The following is a 21,366-nucleotide window of genomic DNA, read 5'->3' on the forward strand; positions in this document are numbered from 1 at the left end:
GTTAGTGGGAGTCAGTCTTCGAAGTTGGTTTCTGTGGGATTTAATAGACTGGCCTGTTCCTCGTGCTCTTGAGTCTTTCATCTCTCCCATCCTGCAGCTGTTCTGCATGGAAGACCTACTACTCAGAAGTGCATGTTGAGAAATACATGGCAGAGAAACTTTCGGATTAAATATTATGGCTAATCTGATAAATATTATCCTTAAGTGCTCATTTTGTTAAAAGATGTAGAATGTTCTGGGCCTTGGGCCTTGGGAGGTGATGAATGAATGTGTAGAAGTTCACCAAAGCTTTCTATGGCTGTAAAATAAGCCAATTACAAAGTTGAGCTAATGAGAAATTCTCTGGGGTGTGGGCTATCCGCGCCCCCACCCCCCCCCGGGCCTTTTCCTGCCTTGTCCCAAAAGGACACTCAAGATTAAAAGTGGTCTTAAAAAGGAAAATGAAAGTTTCTGAGCAGCAGCCGTCCATGTGATTCTAATAAAGTCTTTGCAGGAATTTAAACGTGTAAGCCTGCTGTGCTGTGCTTTAACTAGCTGTACTTAGAAACCCCATTAACAATTAAATGTGAATTGAGGCTTTCGTTAAAAGACCCAATTAAAGCTGTGGATAAGTAACTTTCATTAAAGGTTTCCTGCTATCAATTTTAAGAAGACTTAAGTCGTTTCTATGAAGAAAAACAAATATAGCAGACTTGACTTTTGTAGGTATAAAGGAAATATGCTGGAGGCTGAAACAACCCACGCTCATCTTGGGAAGCTGCAAGGAAAGTCCTGGCTTTCTGGTTTCCCTATATTACTTTTCAGTGTTCACGTGAAGTCAGGCTTTTTATTTTACTTTGGATCTGTGAGATGCAATTAGGATTTCTGAGCAGCTGAGCTGTTGCTAGCACAGAAGGAGAGGATAGAGTTGAGAGGACTCCAGCTTAAGAATAGCATTAGGTTGGGGCGCCTGGGTGGCGCAGTCGGTTAAGCGTCCGACTTCAGCCAGGTCACGATCTCGCTGTCCGTGAGTTCGAGCCCCGTGTCGGGCTCTGGGCTGATGGCTCAGAGCCTGGAACCTGTTTCCGATTCTGTGTCTCCCTCTCTCTCTGCCCCTGCCCCGTTCATGCTCTGTCTCTGTCTGTCCCAGAAATGAATAAACGTTGAAAAAAAAAAAAAAAAGAATAGCATTAGGTTGTAATATCTTTGGGAGATTATTACCAGAACTTGGGGTTTTAGGAATTGTAGTGAAATTGAGCTGTGTTAGGATTGGGAAAGTTTCAGGGTAAAGAGGCAAACCATTGTTTTCCCTGTTTATTACAGTAGTTAAAATGGGAGGATTTTCCCCCTGCTTGCTGCAGGGAAGAAGGATGAGGTTCTGTGGAACAATACAACTGAGTTGATTTAGGTTTGTATTTATATAAACAGACTGAAGATGTTCCCATAGTTCATTTTTCTTTTTCTCCTCTTTCTATATTTCCTCTTTTTTCTCCTCTTTCTATATTTCGATTTGAAGCTTTTAAAGCTGTATCAGTCCTGTTCAGTTATCTCTGCTTCTAAATGGTCTGCCAGCAATAGATCCTAGAGCTGGTAGAAGTCCACAAATGGCTGGACATTGGGGAGTTCTAATTTGATCAGGCCCATATCTACTGTCTGAAAGTGGCAGTTTTTAATTATTGTATTTTTAAATGTTTGAGAGAGTATGCAGGTTCAGGGGAGGGGCAGAGAGAGAATCTTAAGCAGGCTCTGGGCTGTCAGCACAGAGCTGCCCAATGCAGGGTTTGATCCCATCAATGGAAAGATCATGACCCAAGCCAAAAATCACGAGTCATGCTTAACTGACTGAGCCACCCAGGTACCCCTATGTTTTTGATTCAGATGTGAGAAAACCACTTTGCCAGGGAGATAGAACTGGGCTGATGGTTTATGAAATTCCTTCCAGTGTCTGCTGCTTGTTAATTGTAATTTCAAAGGCCAGCTGGCTGAGAAAATGTAAGCTAAAAGTTTTTCTAAGGGTTAAGGCTTGTCAAACGTTCTTTTGCTATTCTTTGAGATAGTTGTATATAGATAGCTGTGTGTCTGAAAACTTTAATATTAGAGAATGTATACTTGTGAGCCGGGAAGGGGAAGAGAGAGAGAATCGCAAGCAGGCTCCACGCTGTCAGCTTGGAATCCAACATGGGGCTTGATCTCACGAACCGTGAGATCATGACCTGAGCCGAAATGCTGAACTGATTGAGCCACCCAGGTGCCCCTGAAAGCTTTTCAATGACAGGGCAAGATCTTGTGAGTGAAGGTACATAACTGACCCCCACTGTGCTGGACCAAGACGCAGCATATACCTGAAGGCTTCTGAAATGCCCTTGAACTAAGTTCACCACAATTAATACATGGCCAGCCAAGTCACAGGTTGCTTTCTGCAGTTTCTTACTAAAATCCCTTAAAAACCATAAGCTTCATTCACTTCGCAATATTTATGGCCTCACTTTAACATCAAACAGTAGACTGTACTGAGGAGATGAGTGCTCTGCCCAGCTCTGCCCCTTAGTACTGGGGCGGAGAGGGTGGGTAGGCTAGATAGTTTTCAAACTTTTATAATTTTTTTGACTGTAGAACCCTTCAAATGTATTCTGATAAAGAAGCTCTCGAGGGGTGCCTGGGTGGCTCAGGTAAGTGTCCAACTCTTGATTTTGGCTCTGGTCAAGATCTCAAGGTTGTGAGATTGAGCCCCATGTTGGGCTTGATGCCGGGAGTGGAACCTGCTTGGGATTTTCTCCCTGCTCCTCCCCTTCCTGCTCTCCTGCTTGTGCGTGCGCCCTCTCTCTCTCAAAAAAAAAACAAAAACTCTCCATATAAAACACAAAAGCAGGAGTTGGCTGGTACATTTATTCTTTCTTTCAACAAGGATTTATTGTTTTCTTCATGACAGGCACTGAGGATACAGTAGTCATTTTTGGTGGAAGAGGAATGAGTGAGTGTTGACAAAAATGTATTTCCCTCACTGATCCCTCCCCAAGAAGAAATAACAAATAGTGCACAAATTGTAAACTCCTTTAGTGGTTCAGTTCATAATTCTAGTTGTGATTGTTAACCCTCTGACTTGGGCCCTGGTTTTTGGCCCCAGACTTAGTCCTAGGCTGAAAGGCTGACTCAGGTACAGCTAGGACATTTTCTAGTTCACATAATCATTGGGTTCAAAGGATTCATTATCCCTCTGGAAGGCAGCACCAGCAGAGAAGCTACAAATACACTTAAAAAATGAGAAGTTTTACCTCAACTACACACTGCACGGCCAAGAAAAATTAGCAGGAGTTGAGCACAAAATATAGACCAAATACCTCTGGGAGAAGGCCTGAAGCAGCTCCCAATGAAAGTTGCAACAAAGTGACAGGAATCTGGTTCTTCCACTTGGAGATTGGTCACATCAGAACATGAGTCCAAGGCCCACCTCCTTAAGAGGAGATGTTCTGCTACTGGTCTCACTTCCTTTACTTCCAGGCTTTCGACTGGATGTGACTGGTACACACTCCAGAACAGCAAAGGAGTTACAGTTTGAAGCCAGAGTGAATGGCCACAATGCCTGATGTGAGACTTTCGTAAGTCACTTTCTCAAAACCCGCATCCTCTATCATCTCTTTGAACTCCTCCTAAAACACAAAGAAAGATACAGCAAGGATCACCTGGATTTAAACTCTAGGCCCTTTGTTGTAAAATTATGGTTTTGTACCTGAGGTGGGAACTGTCGGATACTCTCTACAAGGTATTGGTAGGACTTCCAATCTCCTGCGATGACTTCTCCCAGGACAGGAATGACCTGGAAGCTATACAGATCATAAAGACTAAAGAAAAGGATGAAAGATTAAGGTTAGAACATGACCCCTGATAAGCAAGAAGTTTTAGGCCTGGAGTCATAAATCCAAATGCCTTGTAGGGTCAGTACCTGAAGTAAGCGATGTGGGCCAGGTGCAAGACCAATAGGGAGTAACAAGGTACAATTAGGAAGTAGCATAAAAGTGGAGAAGGCGTGGGGCGCCTGGGTGGCTCAGTTGGTCGAGTGTCTGACTTCGGCTCAGGTCATGATCTCACAGGTTCATGGGTTCGAGCCCCTGCATTGGACTCTCTGCTGTCAGCGTGGAGCCCACTTTGGATCCTCTGTCCCCATCTCTCTCTGCCCTTTCCCCACTTGTGCTCTGTCTCTCTCAAAATAAGTAAATCTAAAAAGAAGTGGAGAAGGGACAAGCACTACTCAGCTCTGACTACTGCCATGTGGGAATAAGTGCTTTCTCAGTGTTGCCATACATCTGATTTCTCAATTGAAGCTGGAAATTTTCATGTAAAACTTCCTGATTTTTAAATATGAACATCTAAGTCAATTTCTTAAAAACTGATGAGTCAAAATACATCTGTGGGCCAACTTGAGCCTTTGAAATTCTTCTGGCTTAGGTGTTGTCGTTAGAACTGGCTGACCTGAGGTGGCACTGTGTCCCCTAGAGACTCTGAACTATGAGGTTCATGCTTCTAGCTTACTGGCTATTTTCTGTCCATTTGGGGATGGGAAGCCCTTGGCTAGACAAGGAGAATAAAGCCCTGTTAACAGTGCCAACCTGGAAATGAGGGGATTGTTCACTTGGCTAAACTCCAGACAGAGAAACCGTCCTCCTGGCTTCAGGACTCGATGGGCTTCCTGGAGTGCCTGAGCAAGACAAGGAACAAGAGAACATACTCCTCAGCAGAACTCACTCAATTCCATGAGGCCAAGACAGCTCGAGCTTCAGTGGGCATTATAAAAGTTAGCATTTCCCATAGCTCCCTTGTGCATTCTTAGCTGGAAAGCTGTAGTAGCGGAGATAACCCTACACTATTCTAAATTTTATAGGCACGAAGAGAAGGTTACTTGGAGCATTCAGACTGGTATAACTACATGGTGGCCAATTTCACAATTATTATTTATTAAAAGCTTATTTCAGGATTTTTTTTCTTTATTTTTTAATGTTTGTTTATTTTTGAGAGAGACAGAGTATGAGCAGGGGAGGGGCAGAAAGAGAGGGAGACACAGAATCCGAAGCAGGCTCCAGCCTCTGAGCTGTCAGCACACAGCCCAACATGGGGCTTGAACTCACGGACATTGAGATTATGACCTGAGCCAAAGTCAGATGCTGAACTGACTGAGCCACCCAGGCGCCCCTTTTTTCTTTATTTTTAAAAGTAAACTCTTGGGCACCTGGGTGGTTCGGGTGGTTCAGTTGGTTCAGTGTCCTACTTCAGCTCAGGTCATGATCTCATGGTTCATGGGTTTAAGTCTTGAATCGGGCTTGGTGCTGTCAGCACAGAGCCTGCTTTGGATCCTCTGTATCTCCCCACCTCTCCTCTGCTGCGCTCTCTGTCTCAAAAATAAACATTAAAAAAAAAAAAGTAAACTCTGCCCAACGTGGGGTTCAAACTTACAACCCCAAGATCAAGGGTTACATGCTTTACCAACAGAGCCAGCCAGGCATCCCTACAATTACTTATTTAAATCACAGTGGATATCCTTTTTGATCTAGCAATTTTACTTCAAGGAACCTATCTTATAGAAATGCATCTATTGGGATATGCATAAAATAAATGTTTATTTTTAAGAGAGAGAGAAAGAGAGAGAATGTGTGTATGTGAGCAGGGGAGGAGGAGAGGGTGAGAGAGGGGGTCAGAGGATCCGAAGTGGGCTCTGTGCTGATATCAGCTAGCCCAATGCGGGGCTTGAACTCCTGAACCACGAGATCATGACCACGAGTTGAAGTAGGACACTCAACTGACTGAACCACCCAGGTACCCCTCCAAGATACATATTTAATGGAAAAAAAGCAATGAGCAAAATGTTTCATATGCTAATATTTGTATAAAAAAAGAAAAAAACAATAAAGACATTGACACAAGAAATTGGTGATTGTCTGGAGGGAGAGGATGCACTGAATGGTTGGGACACATGGATAGGAGGCATACTTTCACTGATACACCTTTTTGTACTTTGAACCTATTCAAAAACATTTTTTGAAATTAAAATAATAAACTGGCTACATACACAAGCAGGTCATAAAAACCAAGCTGAAGTGCATCATAAAGATGTCCCACCAAGGTGGCTGAGTGGCTCAGTCAGTTAAGAGTCCAACTTCAGCTCAGGTCATGATCTTACGGTTCATGAGTTCAAGCCCCATGTCAGGCTCTGTGCTGACAGGTGAGAGCCTGTGTCTTCCTCTCTCTCTGCCCTTCCCCCGCCCACACTGTCTCTCTCTCTCTCAAAAATAAATAAACATTAAAAAAAAAAAAGTCCCACCAAAAGCAGAGAAACCAGATAACTAGAGCGCCCATTATAGAACCAAAACGTGGCACCTTGCCTATTACCTTCAAATGCTTTGGGATAGAATGTTGAAGTAGAAATAAAGAAGAACTGCATCAGGTGGTGCCTGGCTGGCTCAGTCAGTGGAGCATGGGACTCTTGATCTCAGGGTTTTGAGTTTGAGCCCCAAGTTGGGTGCAGAAATTACTTAAAAATAGGGGCGCCTGGGTGGCTCAGTCAGTTAAGCATCTGACTTCGGCTCAGGTGATGATCTCATGGTTTGTGGGTTTGAGCCCAGCATCAGTCTCTGTGCTGGCAGAATGGAGGCTACTTGGGATTCTCTTCTTCTTCTCTGCCCCTCCCCAACTCATGCTGTCTCTCCCTCTCTCAAAATAAATAAGTAAACAAACAAATTACTTAAAAATACAATCTTAAAAAAAAGAACAAAAAGCTGTGTCAGATTGCAAGCTGAATGTTCCCTTCTCCCTATAGAGGAACCCATTACTCTAGCTACCTTCTGCCAAAATAGTGTTTGCCTTTTTCTGTGTTGGCCTTGGAAATGCCACTGATCTGCAAACTCACAGAGTCAGACAACTTCTCAAATGAGAGGAAACAGATGGAATGCCAGAGCAAGACAGACAGCTCAAAGATGTGAATACCAACCCAAGCAACAAAGGCTTCTATGAGGATCTGCTCTGTGGTCTTGGTCTTTTTCAATTTTGTGAGTAGGAAAATTGGCAACTTCAAGGATTGAAGCCCCTAAGCCTGACATGGTCATTCCACTCAAGAGCTGGTTTGAGTGAAGAATCTCTCCCTCCTTCCTCCTTTTCCGTGGAGCCATTCCAGGAGATCTAATATCGTGAGAGTCACTCAAGCTGAGGATGCAGCCATTCATACCTGATCAATGTGTGTGACATTCCGGATCCCAAAGGCAATAGTGTAAACATCAAACTTGTCATCATCAAAGGGCAGTTCTTCAGCATCTCCCAATACCCAAGCAAGTCCTGAAAAAGAAAATCATTTCTGGTCTCAGTCTGGGTAGCCGTCTCTTCTGCACCCAGTGAATTGTCAAACCTGAGGAGGGCATCATGGGAACCCCCCAATTTGTGTAGTCAGCCAGGCAGAATCATGGGCAGCCTGGACACCCCCTAGATGGCTGACTTCTCAAGTGGGGGGAGTCTTATAGTACGGAGCCTCTAAATCTGTGGAATCTGAGACTAACTCTGGATTAGTCTCAGAATTGAACTGAATCATTGGACACCTACCTAGTTGGTGTGGGAGAAATGGAGAACAGTTTGGTGCTGGGCAAATACCATACATGTGGTATCAGCAACCATCACACGCCTGCCTTCATCACTGGGTTCCTGGCCACTGTCTTTTTTTTTTTTTTAATTTTTTTTTTTTTCAACGTTTATTTATTTTTGGGACAGAGAGAGACAGAGCATGAACGGGGGAGGGGCAGAGAGAGAGGGAGACACAGAATCGGAAACAGGCTCCAGGCTCCGAGCCATCAGCCCAGAGCCCGACGCGGGGCTCGAACTCACGGACCGCGAGATCGTGACCTGGCTGAAGTCGGACGCTTAACTGACTGCGCCACCCAGGCGCCCCCTGGCCACTGTCTTCAAGGTGTCCTGTCCCCCTGAGGATTTGATTTCTTGAAGTCAGCAGGAAGTTCTTTCCCCAAGGGTCTCAGAGTAAAACCTGATGAATACTTAGTTATGCCCACCCTCAAGCAACTTTTACCTAACTAAGTGTTTTGTGTAAAGCACCGTGGTTAAGATCCCAGGTCCTGGGGTTAGACTGCCCAAGTTCTAACTCCAGCTTCACCATTTATTAGCTATATAATCTTGAATAAACTACTTTGACTTGGTTTCCTCATCTGTAAAGTGGAGTTAATAAGAGTATCAGAGGAAATGAAACATTAAAAAAAATGTTTTTAAAGGGCACCTGGGTGGCTTAGTCGGTTAAGTGTCTGACTTTGTCTCAGGCCATGATCTCATAGTTCATGGGTTCGGGCCCCAGGTTGGGCTCTGTGCTGACAGCTCAGAGCCTGGAGCCTGCTTCGTGGATTCTGTCTCCCTCTCTCTCTGCCCCTCCCCCACTCATATTCTGTCTCTCTCTTGAAAATAAATAAAATGCTAAAAATAATTTTAAAAAATAAAAAAATAAGAGTATCAGAGTGTCATTGGAAGTATTCTAAGTACACAATTTAGCCTAGTTATATTGGTTCTATTGGAGAATTAAAGGGTCAAGACCCAAGTCTGGTCACAAATTCAGGAAACACCCAAGGGAACCCTATAACGGTGGCTATGTCCTCTAAGGATATTGATTCGGCTTTAGTATTACCCAACGTGCAGTGAATTAGACATAAAATGCAATATAGAAGGAAAGCTCTGTAGAGGACAGTAAATGAAAATAACCTCCCTGGAAAGCAAACTAGCAGTTGTTAACAAGCATAAATAAAATAAAATAAAATAAAAATAAAATAAAAATAAGCATACCCTTTGACCCAGCTATTTGATTTTTAGGAGGAGGACATTGATGACATCATCATCATCATCATCATTGCAACTGCTCCGACCCCTTGGTGGCAGGGTCTGTATTATCACTTTAAATACATTATCTTATCACATTCTCATACCAACTCCATGGGATAGCTCTTATTATCATCCTCACGTTTTAGATGAGCAAAGCTGAGTATCAGAAAGGTTAAAGCAGCTTACCCAAGGTCATATGGAGGGACTGGAACTCAGGTTGTTTTATCCCAGAGCCTGTGTTTTTCAACAGCTATGGTACATTGCCTCCTACTATAAGGTGGTTTTTATTCTCTTTATTTAAAAATTTTTTTTAAGTTTATTTATTTTTGAGAGAGACAGAGACACAGTGTGAGTGAATGAGAGGGTGAGAGAGAGGGAGACACAGAATCCAAAGCAAGCTCCAGGCTCTAACCTGTTAGCACAGTGCTCGATGCAGGGCTTGAACTTACGAACCGCGAGATCATGACCTGAGCTGAAGTCGGCCGCTTAACTGACTGGCCACCCAGGCGTCCCTATTCTCTCCATTTTATAGATAAAGTAATTGAAATGTAAAGAGTTTAAACAATTGTCCAAGGTTATATAGAAGGTAAAAACATTAACAAATGCATGCAAAAATTTACAAATATGGATGTTACAATGCTGTGCAATGTGCAAAAACACTAGAAAAAAAATGAAAGATCAGTTGGTTATTGGTGATGTAAATTGGTTATGTGAAATCTTCATGATTCACATCCATACAGGAGAATATAATAAATAATGATTTTAAGGAATTTTTAATGACATAGAAAAATCTCATGATACAATGCTGAATTAGGGCAGGATACTAAATTTGTATATACAGGAAGGCTTTAATTTCATAAAAAGGAAATGAAAATGATTTGCAATTATAGGTAACATTTACTTTCTTCTTAATACTTTTCCAAAATCCAAAAGTTCTCCCAAATATACCACTTTTATAACCTATGAAATAATTTGTTTAAAGCTCCAGCCCACCGAGCTTACATTTGGGGAAGAAGTGCTCCACATAAAATACAAATAAACAGCGCTACACATAAATATGCCTTTCACATTAACTTTTACTATTACAAAATAATTTCTAGGATCCTCCTTAGTTTCAACTCTTTTTGCATGAGAGTTTTTACAAAGACATCATTATCGGAGACTGACAAAGCCAGGAGGAAAGATAAAAAACTGTCCTATGCAGCACTTGGTAATTCCTATGCCAGTGGATTTGTCCTGGCAGTTGGGAGAGGCTGAAGGGCAAGCTATGGTATGGAAGAGGTGAATCCAGAAATGGAACACTGCCTATCATTTCTTTCGTTGTTCTCCATTCTTTACGGCTAAGCACCAGAGAGAAGGGAAACACGTTTTTCAGTAGGAGTAAGGAAACATAGTGCCTTTGTCTAAAAACACTAGGGACTGTCTGCTTTCTGATCAGCGTTGATGGTTAACAAAAGAGCCCTTCATCTTGTAGGCCAAGTGGGTTGTTCGTCTAGGCAGCTTGTTCTGGGGGTGGGAGGAGGAGGAGGAGGAAGAATTGAACTAAAATAACCATAGATACTCCTGGTGGGGGAAGGGGAGGCCAGGAACGCTGATGTTGACCTGAGGGACTTTATTTTCTTTGTCCTATCTCACTGTCTCACACAGTGGCTGCCTGCAGTGCTTGGCGAGCTGGGAAGAGGGCAGTGCAGCAGCTGTGAAAAGTGAGCTAAATGGTGGTGTGGCTGCCGGATCCTCACTTCTACTTGGAAAAAACTGGGGGAAAGTATTTCAAAATATGAAAACAAACAGAAAGCGAAATGTGAAATCTAGGTCTTTAAGCCAGGGCCCAAACTGTCCATTTTCAGGTTGCAGTGGGTTCCCAGAGATGTGCAGTCACTCTCCTGTGTGCTGCTGAGAGTACTGTTTACGGTGTTTCTTTAACTCTATCAGCTGGGGCCTCTGAAAAGCAGATGCTGATAAAATAATTAAAAAAAAAAAAGCAAGAAACATGCTGAGATGATGGAGGAGTGCAAATGTTTTGTTTGTTTGTTTGTTTTGGAGGGGGAGTGCAGGGGAGAACACCCAGGGAAGATAAAAGGAAGAGGAAGCAAGACTGAGCAGAGAAAGCCTACAGATCAGTGCAGATCTGATAAAGCCTTAGCCAAGCCAATAGGGAGCTCTGGAGCCCTGCCAGAAAAGAGCCCAACTTGGAAGCTGAGGCAGAGCCTAAAAGTTGTAAGAGCTGGAGGCTGTCAGCTGCTTGCACTCCTTGTGTCTGAAGGACAAGTTTCTGCTTTAGGGGCAAAGCACCTTCTCAGCTACCACATCTGTCAACCCCTTTGAGTACTGATGGGATATGATGTGGCTCAAAAACAGGACACTGGGGTCAGCAGGGAGTTGCCGGGAATTGAAAGCAAAACTATCTCAGGGCCTAAGGGCTAAGATGAGAAGATTCAGCTCCAAATTGGGGTCTGCCTATTTAAAAGTTGTGTGACTTGAGTAGGACACTTCAACTTTTTGGGCTTTGGTCACATGGGGCTGATAATCTAACTCCCTGGGGTGCTGAAATAATGTACATAACAGCATACAAACTGGATTCATGCAAATTATCGTTGATTCCTGCCTATCTGTACGTTTTTGGAAGCTGAAAAATAAAGCTCTTCAACATTTTACATATCTCATTTCATAAACATACAAAAATGGGGCGCCTAGTTGACTCAGTTGGTTAAGTGTCTGACTTCGGCTCAGGTCATAATCTCCTGGTTTGTGGGTTCCAGCCCTGCGTTGGGCTCTGTGCTGACAGCTCAGAGCCTGGAGCTTACTTTGGTTTCTGTGTCTCCCTCTCTGTCTGCCCCTCCTCTGCTCGTGCTCTGTCTCTTTCTGTCTCTCAAAAATAAATGTTAAAAAAAAACCCAAAAAAACAAAAAGGACACAAACATTCCTGCAGTGTCTACTTTCTATAGGACTGACTTACCAGCTTTGTATCCCCGAGCATGGGCTTTCTGCTTTCCAATCTTTAGCATCTCCTTGTTGATGTCACAGACCACAACCCGGGAACCGCCCAAGGGGTCCTCTTCGTTTTGGTACTTTTTGGCAATTTCTTCCCAGGATAAATTTTGCTGGGCCCGTAACTGCCTCTTCTGCTTTCCCTTATGCTGTGCCTGAACATAATTAAGGAACCGGAATGCAATGTCACCTGTGGAAAGCCAACAGGAGGAAAGATGCAAACACAAATATAAACAAAACCCCAGCATTTCCAAAACCCAAACAGAGATACAAAGGGACAAGATTTGAGGAGTGTACAAAAATTGAAGTTTCGGGGCGCCTGGGTGGCGCAGTCGGTTAAGCGTCCGACTTCAACCAGGTCACGATCTCACGGTCCGTGAGTTCGAGCCCCGCGTCGGGCTCTGGGCTGATGGCTCAGAGCCTGGAGCCTGTTTCCGATTCTGTGTCTCCCTCTCTCTCTGCCCCTCGCCCGTTCATGCTCTGTCTCTCTCTGTCCCAAAAATAAATAAAACGTTAAAAAAAAAAAAAAAAAATTGAAGTTTCTCTTCATTTATATAGTAACTACTAACATCAATTTTTAAAAACTTCATATATATATATATATATATATATATACATTTAAAACTTACTTATTTAATTTTGAGAGAGAGAAAAAGCAAGCACAAACAGGAGAGGGGGGAGAGAGAGGATCCCAAGCAGGCTCTGTGCTGCCAGCACAGAGCCTGACATGGGGCTCGAACCCACAAACTGTGAGAACTTGACCTGAACTGGAACCAAGAGTTAGCTGGATGCTTAACCAACTGAGCCACCCAGGTGTCCCTTCTAATATATTTTTTAAGATTTCATTTTATTTTTTAATGTTTATTTTATTTATTTTGAGAGAGAGAGCACACACATACGCAGGAGTGGCGGAGGGGCAGAGAGAGAGAGAGAGAGAGAGAGAGAGAGAGAGAGAGAGAGAACCCAAGCAGGTTGCGTGCTGTCAGCGCAAAGCTCGACATGTCCATCCCATGAACCATGAGATCATGACCTGGGCTGAAATCAAGAGTCAGACACTTGGGACACCTGGGTGGCCCAGTTGTTGAACATCCAACTCTTGATTTTGGCTTAGGTCATGATCCCAGGGTCATGGGATTGAGTCCCGAGTCGGGTTCTGCGCTGAGTGTGGAGGCTGCTTAGGATTCTCTCTCTCTCTCTCTCTCTCTCTCTCTCTCTCTCTCTCTCTCTCTCTCCCTCTGCCCCTCCCCTGCTTGTGCTCTCTCACTCTCTCTCTCTCTCTAAAATAAAAAATTAAAATTGAGAAAAAAAGAGTTGCATGTTCTATCAACTGAACCAGCCAGGTTCCCTGTTAACTTCTAATATTCTTAAAAACCTTTTAGGGTGCCTGGGTGGCTCAGTTGGTTGAGCATCCAACTCTTAATTTTAGCTCAGGTCTTGATCTCAGCATCGTGAGTTCAAGCCCCCCACTGGGTTCCACACTGGGCATCGAGCCTACTTAAAGAAAAACAAAAAACAAAAAACAAAACTTAAAAAAAAATAGCATAAGTAATGCATGGATAGTTCTCACTACAAAAGACTCATCTAAATATTTAGAAGAAAACATAAAAGTTCCATTCTTTCTCCATACCCTCTCCAGACACAACCAGTGTCAAGTGCTTAGTGTGAAGCCCTTCTAGTCTCTAATAATTGTTAGGAAAGAAAGGGTATAGTTACCAGCAATGGTTCCCTGCCCTACCACTTCCCATGCCCAGTTCAGCTCCCCAGAGACCATCTTTCTCAACTCTTTCAGCTGTTCCTTCTGTTGGTTCCAGCTCTTTACTTACCGTGCTTATAATGATACCCCGCCCCTCTTCTCTGGTTGCCTCCATCTTCCCAATATATTTGTATCACATTTCATAGTTCCTCACAGATCCCTTTGTAAACTAGAGTAACAGACTAATTAATATTTTATTTCTATTTCATCAGCTACAGATGGTACCTCTTGAACCCCTTCAGCCTTCTATTGTGTGAAGTTTAATGCCGTCATGACTGATAACATACATTGTTTGTTCTACCGCTATAATTATGTCTCCTCTGCTTTGCTGGTTAGAGTCTAAAAGCTGAAAATCAAAAGTGTTTATGTTATCGTGACCAGGTAAATACTGTTTGGGCCAAAACAGTGCTTTCTAGGATCGCATTTCCTTTGTTATAAAGTTGTCTTTGTTATCCTTACACTATTTGCAAGAAATATATCTTCTTAAGTTTTTCCAGTCTCTGCAACAAATTAGTCATTCTCTGGTCACTTTTCTATATATTTAAGTACTTTATACGTACTCCTATAAAACAACTTAAAACCTACACCGGGATATTCTACACATAGTTACACAACTTGTTTTCTTTCTCTTCCCACTGAATATGTCCTTGAGAACTTTCCACCAGTATTTATAGCATTCATTTAAATAGCTACATAATATTTCGTAGAAGGGATGTATCTTAATTTAAAACAATTTCTTTACTGAGGCAGAAATAGGTTACTTCCAATTTTTCACTACTACTAAAAATGATGCAGTGAGCATATTTGTAGCTATATATTTTTAAAATGTCTTTTTTAATATATGGGATTACCTTCTAATTACATTTTCTAAATGGGCAGTTGCCAGTATGCAGTAATGTTATGGGTTAAGCCACAGATGTAAGCAGCTCTGACTGAACCCTTTCTATATCTGTATCTTTGTGCAAGTTATTTTTTTCTTTTTTTTAGACTACACATGGAGAATTGGAATTGTAGGATCCTAGACTATAAAGATTCTAGATTTTTAAAAAAGTTTTATTTATTTTTGAGAAAGAGAGCGCACAGGAGCAGGGAACAGGGGGAGAGGGAGAGAAAGAATCCCAAGTAGGCTCCGCACTATCAGCGTGGAGCCTGATGAAGAGCTGGATCTCATAAGCCTTGAGATCATGACCTGAGCTGAAACCACAAGTCAGATGCTTAACCAACTGAGCCACCCAGGAGCCCCTAAAGATTCTAAATTTTAATAGATTCTGTTAAATTGTCTTCCACTGAACAAGGTGTCTTACTGCTTTCTGAGTTTCCATTGAGGAGAGGACCAGACATAAACGTGTTTCACACATGGAGACTGTTCTGTAATTTGTTATTCCATATTATTCAATTGGTATAGATTATGACATTATTACATTGTATGACACATTATTCTAATGTAATTTAACATGTAAATTAACCATTTGATAACATCCCAAGATGCATTTTAGAAACTGTGACATTTTCTCCCCAAATGCCTAGTGTGCACCAAGTAACAAAGAATCACATATAAACAATTGAGCTTTTGGGGCATTCACTTTCAAACGTCCCCTGTCTGTAAAGAGAGTTTTCCTACAATTCTTTCTAATCTTATATTCTAATAAACTTTTGTCTGCTGCTCAAAAAAAACCAAAACACAATTGAGCTTTTGATTTCTGATGTGATAGTGGATTGAGCAGAAAAGATTGTCTAGAGAGCTTATGAAATATTATAAAGGGCATCCCCCCCAAAGAAAAAGGGAAAGTGGATTAAAGGTTAAACAGAAAATAAAATGGTCGGGTGCCTGGGTGGCTCAGTCGGTTAAGCATCCGACTTTGGCTGAGGTCGTGATCTCACAGCTTGCGAGTTCGAGCCGCACATCGGGCTCTGTGCTGACAGCTCACAGCTTGGAGCCCGCAGTCTGCTTCAGATTCTGTGTCTCCCTATATCTATGCCACTTGCCCTGCTCGTGCTCTCTCTCTCTCAAAAATAAATAAAAAAAGAAAAGAAAATGGTCAAGTAGAGGGTGAGATGTTGCTGGATTAAAAAGTAATCTATTTACTTTGTAACTTGTGCATTTTAGAAAAATGATAGGCATGAAGTTGATATTTCGTGCTTTTGAGTGATATTTAGTTAAACGTTTCTTAGAAGTAAATTGATTTTGGGGGTGCCTAAGTGGCTCAGTGGGCTAAGCATCCAACTCTTGATCTAGACTCAATTTATGATCTCACAGTTTCATGAATTTGAGTCCCACATCAGGCTCTGTGCTGACAGTGATGTGGATTCTCTCTCTCCTCTCTCTGTGCCCCTCCCCCATGCACACTGTCTCTCTCTCTCTCTCAAAATAAATAAACATTAAAAAAATTTAAAGAAAGAAGTATATTGATTTTCAATTACCATCTTCAGCCTAATGGTAGTTAAGCTAGCTCATTCCAACAAGAAACACTAACTTCTGTAAAGTAATGCTCAGGATACTCAAGGATTCTCAACTGGACATTACCTGTGCCTCCAGCAACATCGAGCAGCTGGGTCCCAGGAAACGGGCGCATCTTACAGAGCAGCAAATCCTTCCAAATACGGTGGATACCAAGGCTCATCATATCATTCATCACATCATACTTCTTGGCCACACTTTCAAACACATGATAGACTGACATAGGAGAAATACAACACAATTAATTGTGCTATTAACAAGATTAACTTGGGGAAGTCCTAAATGAAAGAGGGTGAAGCTTTTCTCCCCTGAATTTGCCTGTCTTTGTTGAAGTTAAGCTATAATGCTTGATGCCCAAATCTACCCCCCGCCTTTTTTTTTTTTTTAATGTTTATTTATTTTTGAGAGAGTGCAGCGGCTGCAGAAAGAGGGAGACAGAAAATCCGAAGTGGGCTCTGTGCTGACAGCAGCAAGCCCAATGTGGGGCTTGAACTCACAAACTGCAAGATCATGACCTGAGCCGAATTCAGACGCTCAACAAACTGAGCCACCCAGGTGACCCCTCAATCTACCCCTTAACCTCTTTTTAAAAAGGCTTAAATTAGGGGCGCCTGGGTGGCGCAGTCGGTTAAGCGTCCGACTTCAGCCAGGTCACGATCTCGCAGTCTGTGAGTTCGAGCCCCACGTCGGGCTCTGGGCTAATGGCTCAGAGCCTGGAGCCTGTTTCCGATTCTGTGTCTCCCTCTCTCTCTGCACCTCCCCCGTTCATGCTCTGTCTCTCTCTGTCCCAAAAATAAATAAACGTTGAAAAAAAAAAAAGGCTTAAATTATTCTAGGTAGGAAACCAACCTCTTTTCTGCTGTCTTAGTTACCTTTATCTAGGACCAATGCCTCGATAATGCCACACACCTACTTGGTACTAAGTAGGTTTCCAGTTCTTAGAGGATGGCGGGGGCGGGGGGGGTATGGAATTTTTCTAATGGTTATTATAGTAGAAAAACAACAAAACCATTGGAAAGACATGGCTAATAGACAGGAAGGTCTCAGTTCATCTCTGCTGGGATCACAGAAAAACAACAGGTACAATTTAGGGCCAAGTCACACTGCAGAGGGCCCTCCTAAATTTTCTCCTCATTAATCTAATAGGATCAAGGGTGAATGTGGAATCTGAGCTAACTGGAAAAGGAATTTACTATCCAAAACACTTTAAAGCACAGGCTACATTTAACTGCTTTACACCTGTTTCTCTGCCCATAAGATGAAAAACTCAGTGTCAGCTCCCTATCACCCTGCCATAAGGCTAAATTAGGTAATGAAGGAGAGACGCTTTGAGTTTCAGATGAAATGTGCTGCATAGATCCAAACCATCACTGTCCTCTGCTGAATCAGCACACTACAGAGCTCCTCCTTTAACTCCATCTTGAGCGCCTTTCTCAACCCCAGGATCTCCAAGCTTGCTTTTTTCTTTTGAACATCTTTTGGGGTATTGAGGGACACTAAGGCTCAACCCCCTGAGTATAAGCAATTTTTGCTTTGCATGGTTCTGATATACATGAATTTCAGTTATGGTGGCTTAGTTAAATAACATCAGTCCCCCAGCAACATCATTCAGTTCCAATGGTATATAAACTGTGAGTAATTGCATACAGTGCAAACTCCGCTGGTAGTTCTTCAGTTCATAAATCAATCTGTAAATAACAGACATATCATGATCAGTAACCAATCATGTCACTTCTTTAAGTTTGTGGTTGCTAGGTCACTGCACATCAGTCATTCAGTTCACACACAGACAGCAAAGCATGTAGTTGTGTTACCTCCTTATCTCTCAGTTGTAAACACATGCGGCATTTTACAAAACTAGGTAATCCAAAGAGGAAATTGGCCGGGGCGCCTGCATGGCTCAGTCAGTTAAGCGTCTGACTTCAACTCAGGTCTAATCTCACTGTTGTTGAGTTTGAGCCCCATGTTGGGCTCTGTGCTGACAGCTGGGAGCCTGGAGCCTGCTTCAGGTTCTGCGTCTCCCTCTCTCTCTGCCCCACCCCCGCTCATGCCCTGTCTCTGTCTCTCAAAAATGAATAAATGTTAAAAAAAATATATTAAAAAAAAAGAGGAAATTGGCCAACGAAAATGAAAGCACCGCAAAGAAGTGAAAAGTGGTAATACTGGAAGTGAAACGTCCATGGGATTATAGGAGAAACAGCTGACAACGTTGATACTCGAGAGACTCTAGCTACGCAGCTGGAAAAACTTTGTGAAGATGAACTTATGGACATAAATGAGGATGTGGTTGTGACAAAAGGTTGAAGATGTCCCAGAGGAAATGATGCCAGTGAAAAAAAATCTCACACTAACGGAATTCCTGGAGATATTTCATGACCCTTGAAAGTGAAAAGATAAAATGTTACAAGCTGATTGAAACTTAGAAAGGAGTATGGCAATTTGCCAAGGCATAGAGAAGATGCTTGCTCCCTATTGCAAATATATGACCAGAAGGTAGCAAACACTGTTCAAACTACTCTTCATTCATTTTTTTATGAAGGAATAAAACAGCTTAGTGTTTCTAATTTTATTAGAATTTTAACTCAATTGAAAAATTTTAAATTTGAAAATCCTAACTATATTAAATAAGATTTTTTTATGTGTTACATCTTTGTAATATTTTTAAATGTTTATTTATTTTTGAGAGAGAGACAGAGTGTGAGCAGGGGAGGGGCAGAGAGCAAGGGAGACACAGAATCCAAAGCAGGCTCCAGGTTCTGAGCTGTCCGCACAGAGCCCGACATGGCGCTCAAGTTCACAAACCGTGAGATCATGACCTGAGCCAAAGTCGGATGCTCAACCCACTGAGCCACCCAGGCGCCCCTACATTAAATAAGTTAAAATTAAACCTAATCTGGGGGCATTTGGCTGGCTCAGTCAGTAGAGCATCTGACTCTTTATCTCAGGGTTGTGTGTTCAAGCCCCAGGTTGGGTGTGTAGCCCACAAAAAAAAAAAAAAAAAAAAAAAAAAAAAAAAAAAAAAAAGAATAAAAACAAATTAAACCTAATTTTAAATTATAGTGTGCTAAGTAAATATTGACTTTACTATTTGTTTCATTGGCCCTATACATTTATAATTAACAGTGAGGAAGTTTTTGATGTTCAATAATTAAAAAAAAATTTTTTTTACATATATTTATTTTTGAGAAACAGAGTGAGACAAAGCGTGAGCGGGAGAGGGGCAGAGAGAGAGAAGGAGACACAGAATCTGAAGCAGGCTCCAGGCTCTGAGCAAGCGGTCAGCACAGAGCCTGTTGCGGGGCACGAACCCACGAACTGTGAGATCATGACCTGAGCTAAAGTCAGATGCTCAACAGACTGAGCCACCCAGGCGCCCCAACAATTTTTTTTTAAGTAAGCTCTATGCCCTCATGACCCTGAGGTCAAGAGTCACATGCTCCACCAACTGAGCCAGCCAGGTGACCCTGATGTTCAATAATTTTTAGAGGTCATGGAACAGTTGCAATTTTTCTCATTGATAATTAAGATCATTGTGCATGATTTCAGCGTGCATGGTCATTTTTATAGTCCTGCAATAGTGTGCAAGAGGAAGACTGCCTGCACTTCAATGTTGGCTCCCAAGGTGGGAGATCTAGATTTAGCTCAGTGGGTAATTTCTTCCTTGCTTGTCATTGTGTGAGATGTTGTTTATATGTTGTAAAGTACAATACAGAGGTTAGGCATTATCATTTTGGAAGCAACCCACCTGAATTCAAATCCCCAATTTTGCCACTTATTAGCAGAACCTTGGGCAAGTGACTTAACATCTCTGTTTCAACAGTTTCTCCATCTATAATATCCGGCTACTAATCCCTACCTCATAGGGTTGTATTTGTAAGAATTAATGTGAAGTATGTAAAAATGTTTCAAGTCCTTAATAAAAGTTTACTGTCATTTTACTTGACCCCTCTTATTTCACAAGCAGTTATCAAGCTTTTAATGTGCACCAAGCACTAAGATATAGACATGAATGAGCCACTGTACTAGCTTTCTGGGGATTCACAGTTCTGTGAAATAAATGTTAATTTAAAATAAATATTCAAAGAGTTACTACAGTAAATCTATGTATTTAGTAAGGCGGAGGTGAGAGGTAAGACAACGAAGTGGTCTTTAGAAGGATGGGACATTCCATTGTGAATTCTTTCTCTTTATTTCCTGGGTGACCATAGGCCAAGTGAAGGAAACTCTCAGAGCCTCACCATACCCATCTGTAAAATGGGCATAATACCTTCCCCATTATAAGTGGTACAGATGGGAGTTTTAAAATAGTTCTTTTCCTTTCCCATGCCTATAGCACAATGGACACAAAGAAAGTGCTCAACAATACCTAACCTTTATCTAGCAGTTATGAAGTGCCAGGCGTTGTTCAAAATACTTTAACTTATGAAGTAATCTAATCCTTATTATAACTCTAAGAGAAAGGTTACTATTATTCCTACATATAAAACTTGGAAGCTGAGGTCCAGAGAAGTTAGTTTCCTTCTTCCTTTCTAGAAAAAATGGTCCATCCCTTTAGCAAGAGGTGAAAAACATGAGCTGTGTGGTCACACCAAACTGAGTTGGAATGCTCGTTCCACCATGTTAAATTGGGCAAATTGTTGTTTGATCTTTAAGTCTCAGTTTCCTCCTGTGTAACTTGGGCATAACAATACCCACTGTCGGAAGGGTGAAATGAGAAGTGGAAATAATATCTGCATGGTGCCTGGCACATCATAAACATCCAACTGATGGGATTTAGTGAGAATTATTGTGTTCAATAAGAGGAGGCATCTAAGCTCTGAGGAGTCAGGCTGAGGTGACTCCTTGAAGGTCAGGACTGCACAGGCCACGGCATAAGGGTCAACAGGACGTAAAACCAACTCCTGGCTGAGCAGAAGAAACTAGATCGCAAATAGATCCCTCCATCCGCCCTCTCGCCCCTTTCACCTTTGCCCCCCTTCTCTTCCTCCGACACAGTCTCAAATCCGAAGTGTGTTTCCGTTGCCTGCTTCTCTTGGGATAATTGCCGCGCACCCAGCGGACCCCCAGGCCAGGAGCTACGAAGCCCGGGGAGCTCGCAGCACCGCATCAGCCGCGACCACCTACGACCGCAATAGCTCCAGAGAGCGCAGCTCCTGGGGGCCGCCATCTTGGCAGTAGGGTGACAGCAGCCAGACCGTACGTCATGTTGCATCACTAGAGGGTCGACGGCGGCCGGTAGGAGACAGTAGTGATTGAACGAGCCCTGAAACCCTTTACTAGAGAGCTATGCATGATCTCTGGGATCCAGAGGCTAGTCTTTGAGCACCCGAAATCCTTT

At 42.4% G+C, this 21,366-nt stretch overlaps 1 protein-coding gene across 1 annotated transcript; it reads right to left on the minus strand.

Moving 5' to 3' along the window:
• Positions 1-2,851: 2,851 nt before the first annotated feature.
• Positions 2,852-21,228, minus strand: COQ5 (coenzyme Q5, methyltransferase). Its single transcript, XM_025933436.2, has 7 exons — positions 20,994-21,228; positions 16,095-16,244; positions 11,786-12,007; positions 7,190-7,296; positions 4,584-4,672; positions 3,707-3,818; positions 2,852-3,626 (listed from the first exon to the last, which is right to left on the minus strand). The coding sequence occupies exons 1-7, from the start codon at positions 21,193-21,195 to the stop codon at positions 3,525-3,527; spliced, it is 984 nt and encodes a 327-aa protein (XP_025789221.1). The 5' UTR covers positions 21,196-21,228; the 3' UTR covers positions 2,852-3,524.
• Positions 21,229-21,366: the final 138 nt, after the last annotated feature.

This window comes from Puma concolor, chromosome D3 (genome assembly GCF_028749965.1).
Source record: "Puma concolor isolate L17-30 chromosome D3, mPumCon1.1.hap2, whole genome shotgun sequence".
NCBI classification, from domain to species: domain Eukaryota; kingdom Metazoa; phylum Chordata; class Mammalia; order Carnivora; family Felidae; genus Puma; species Puma concolor.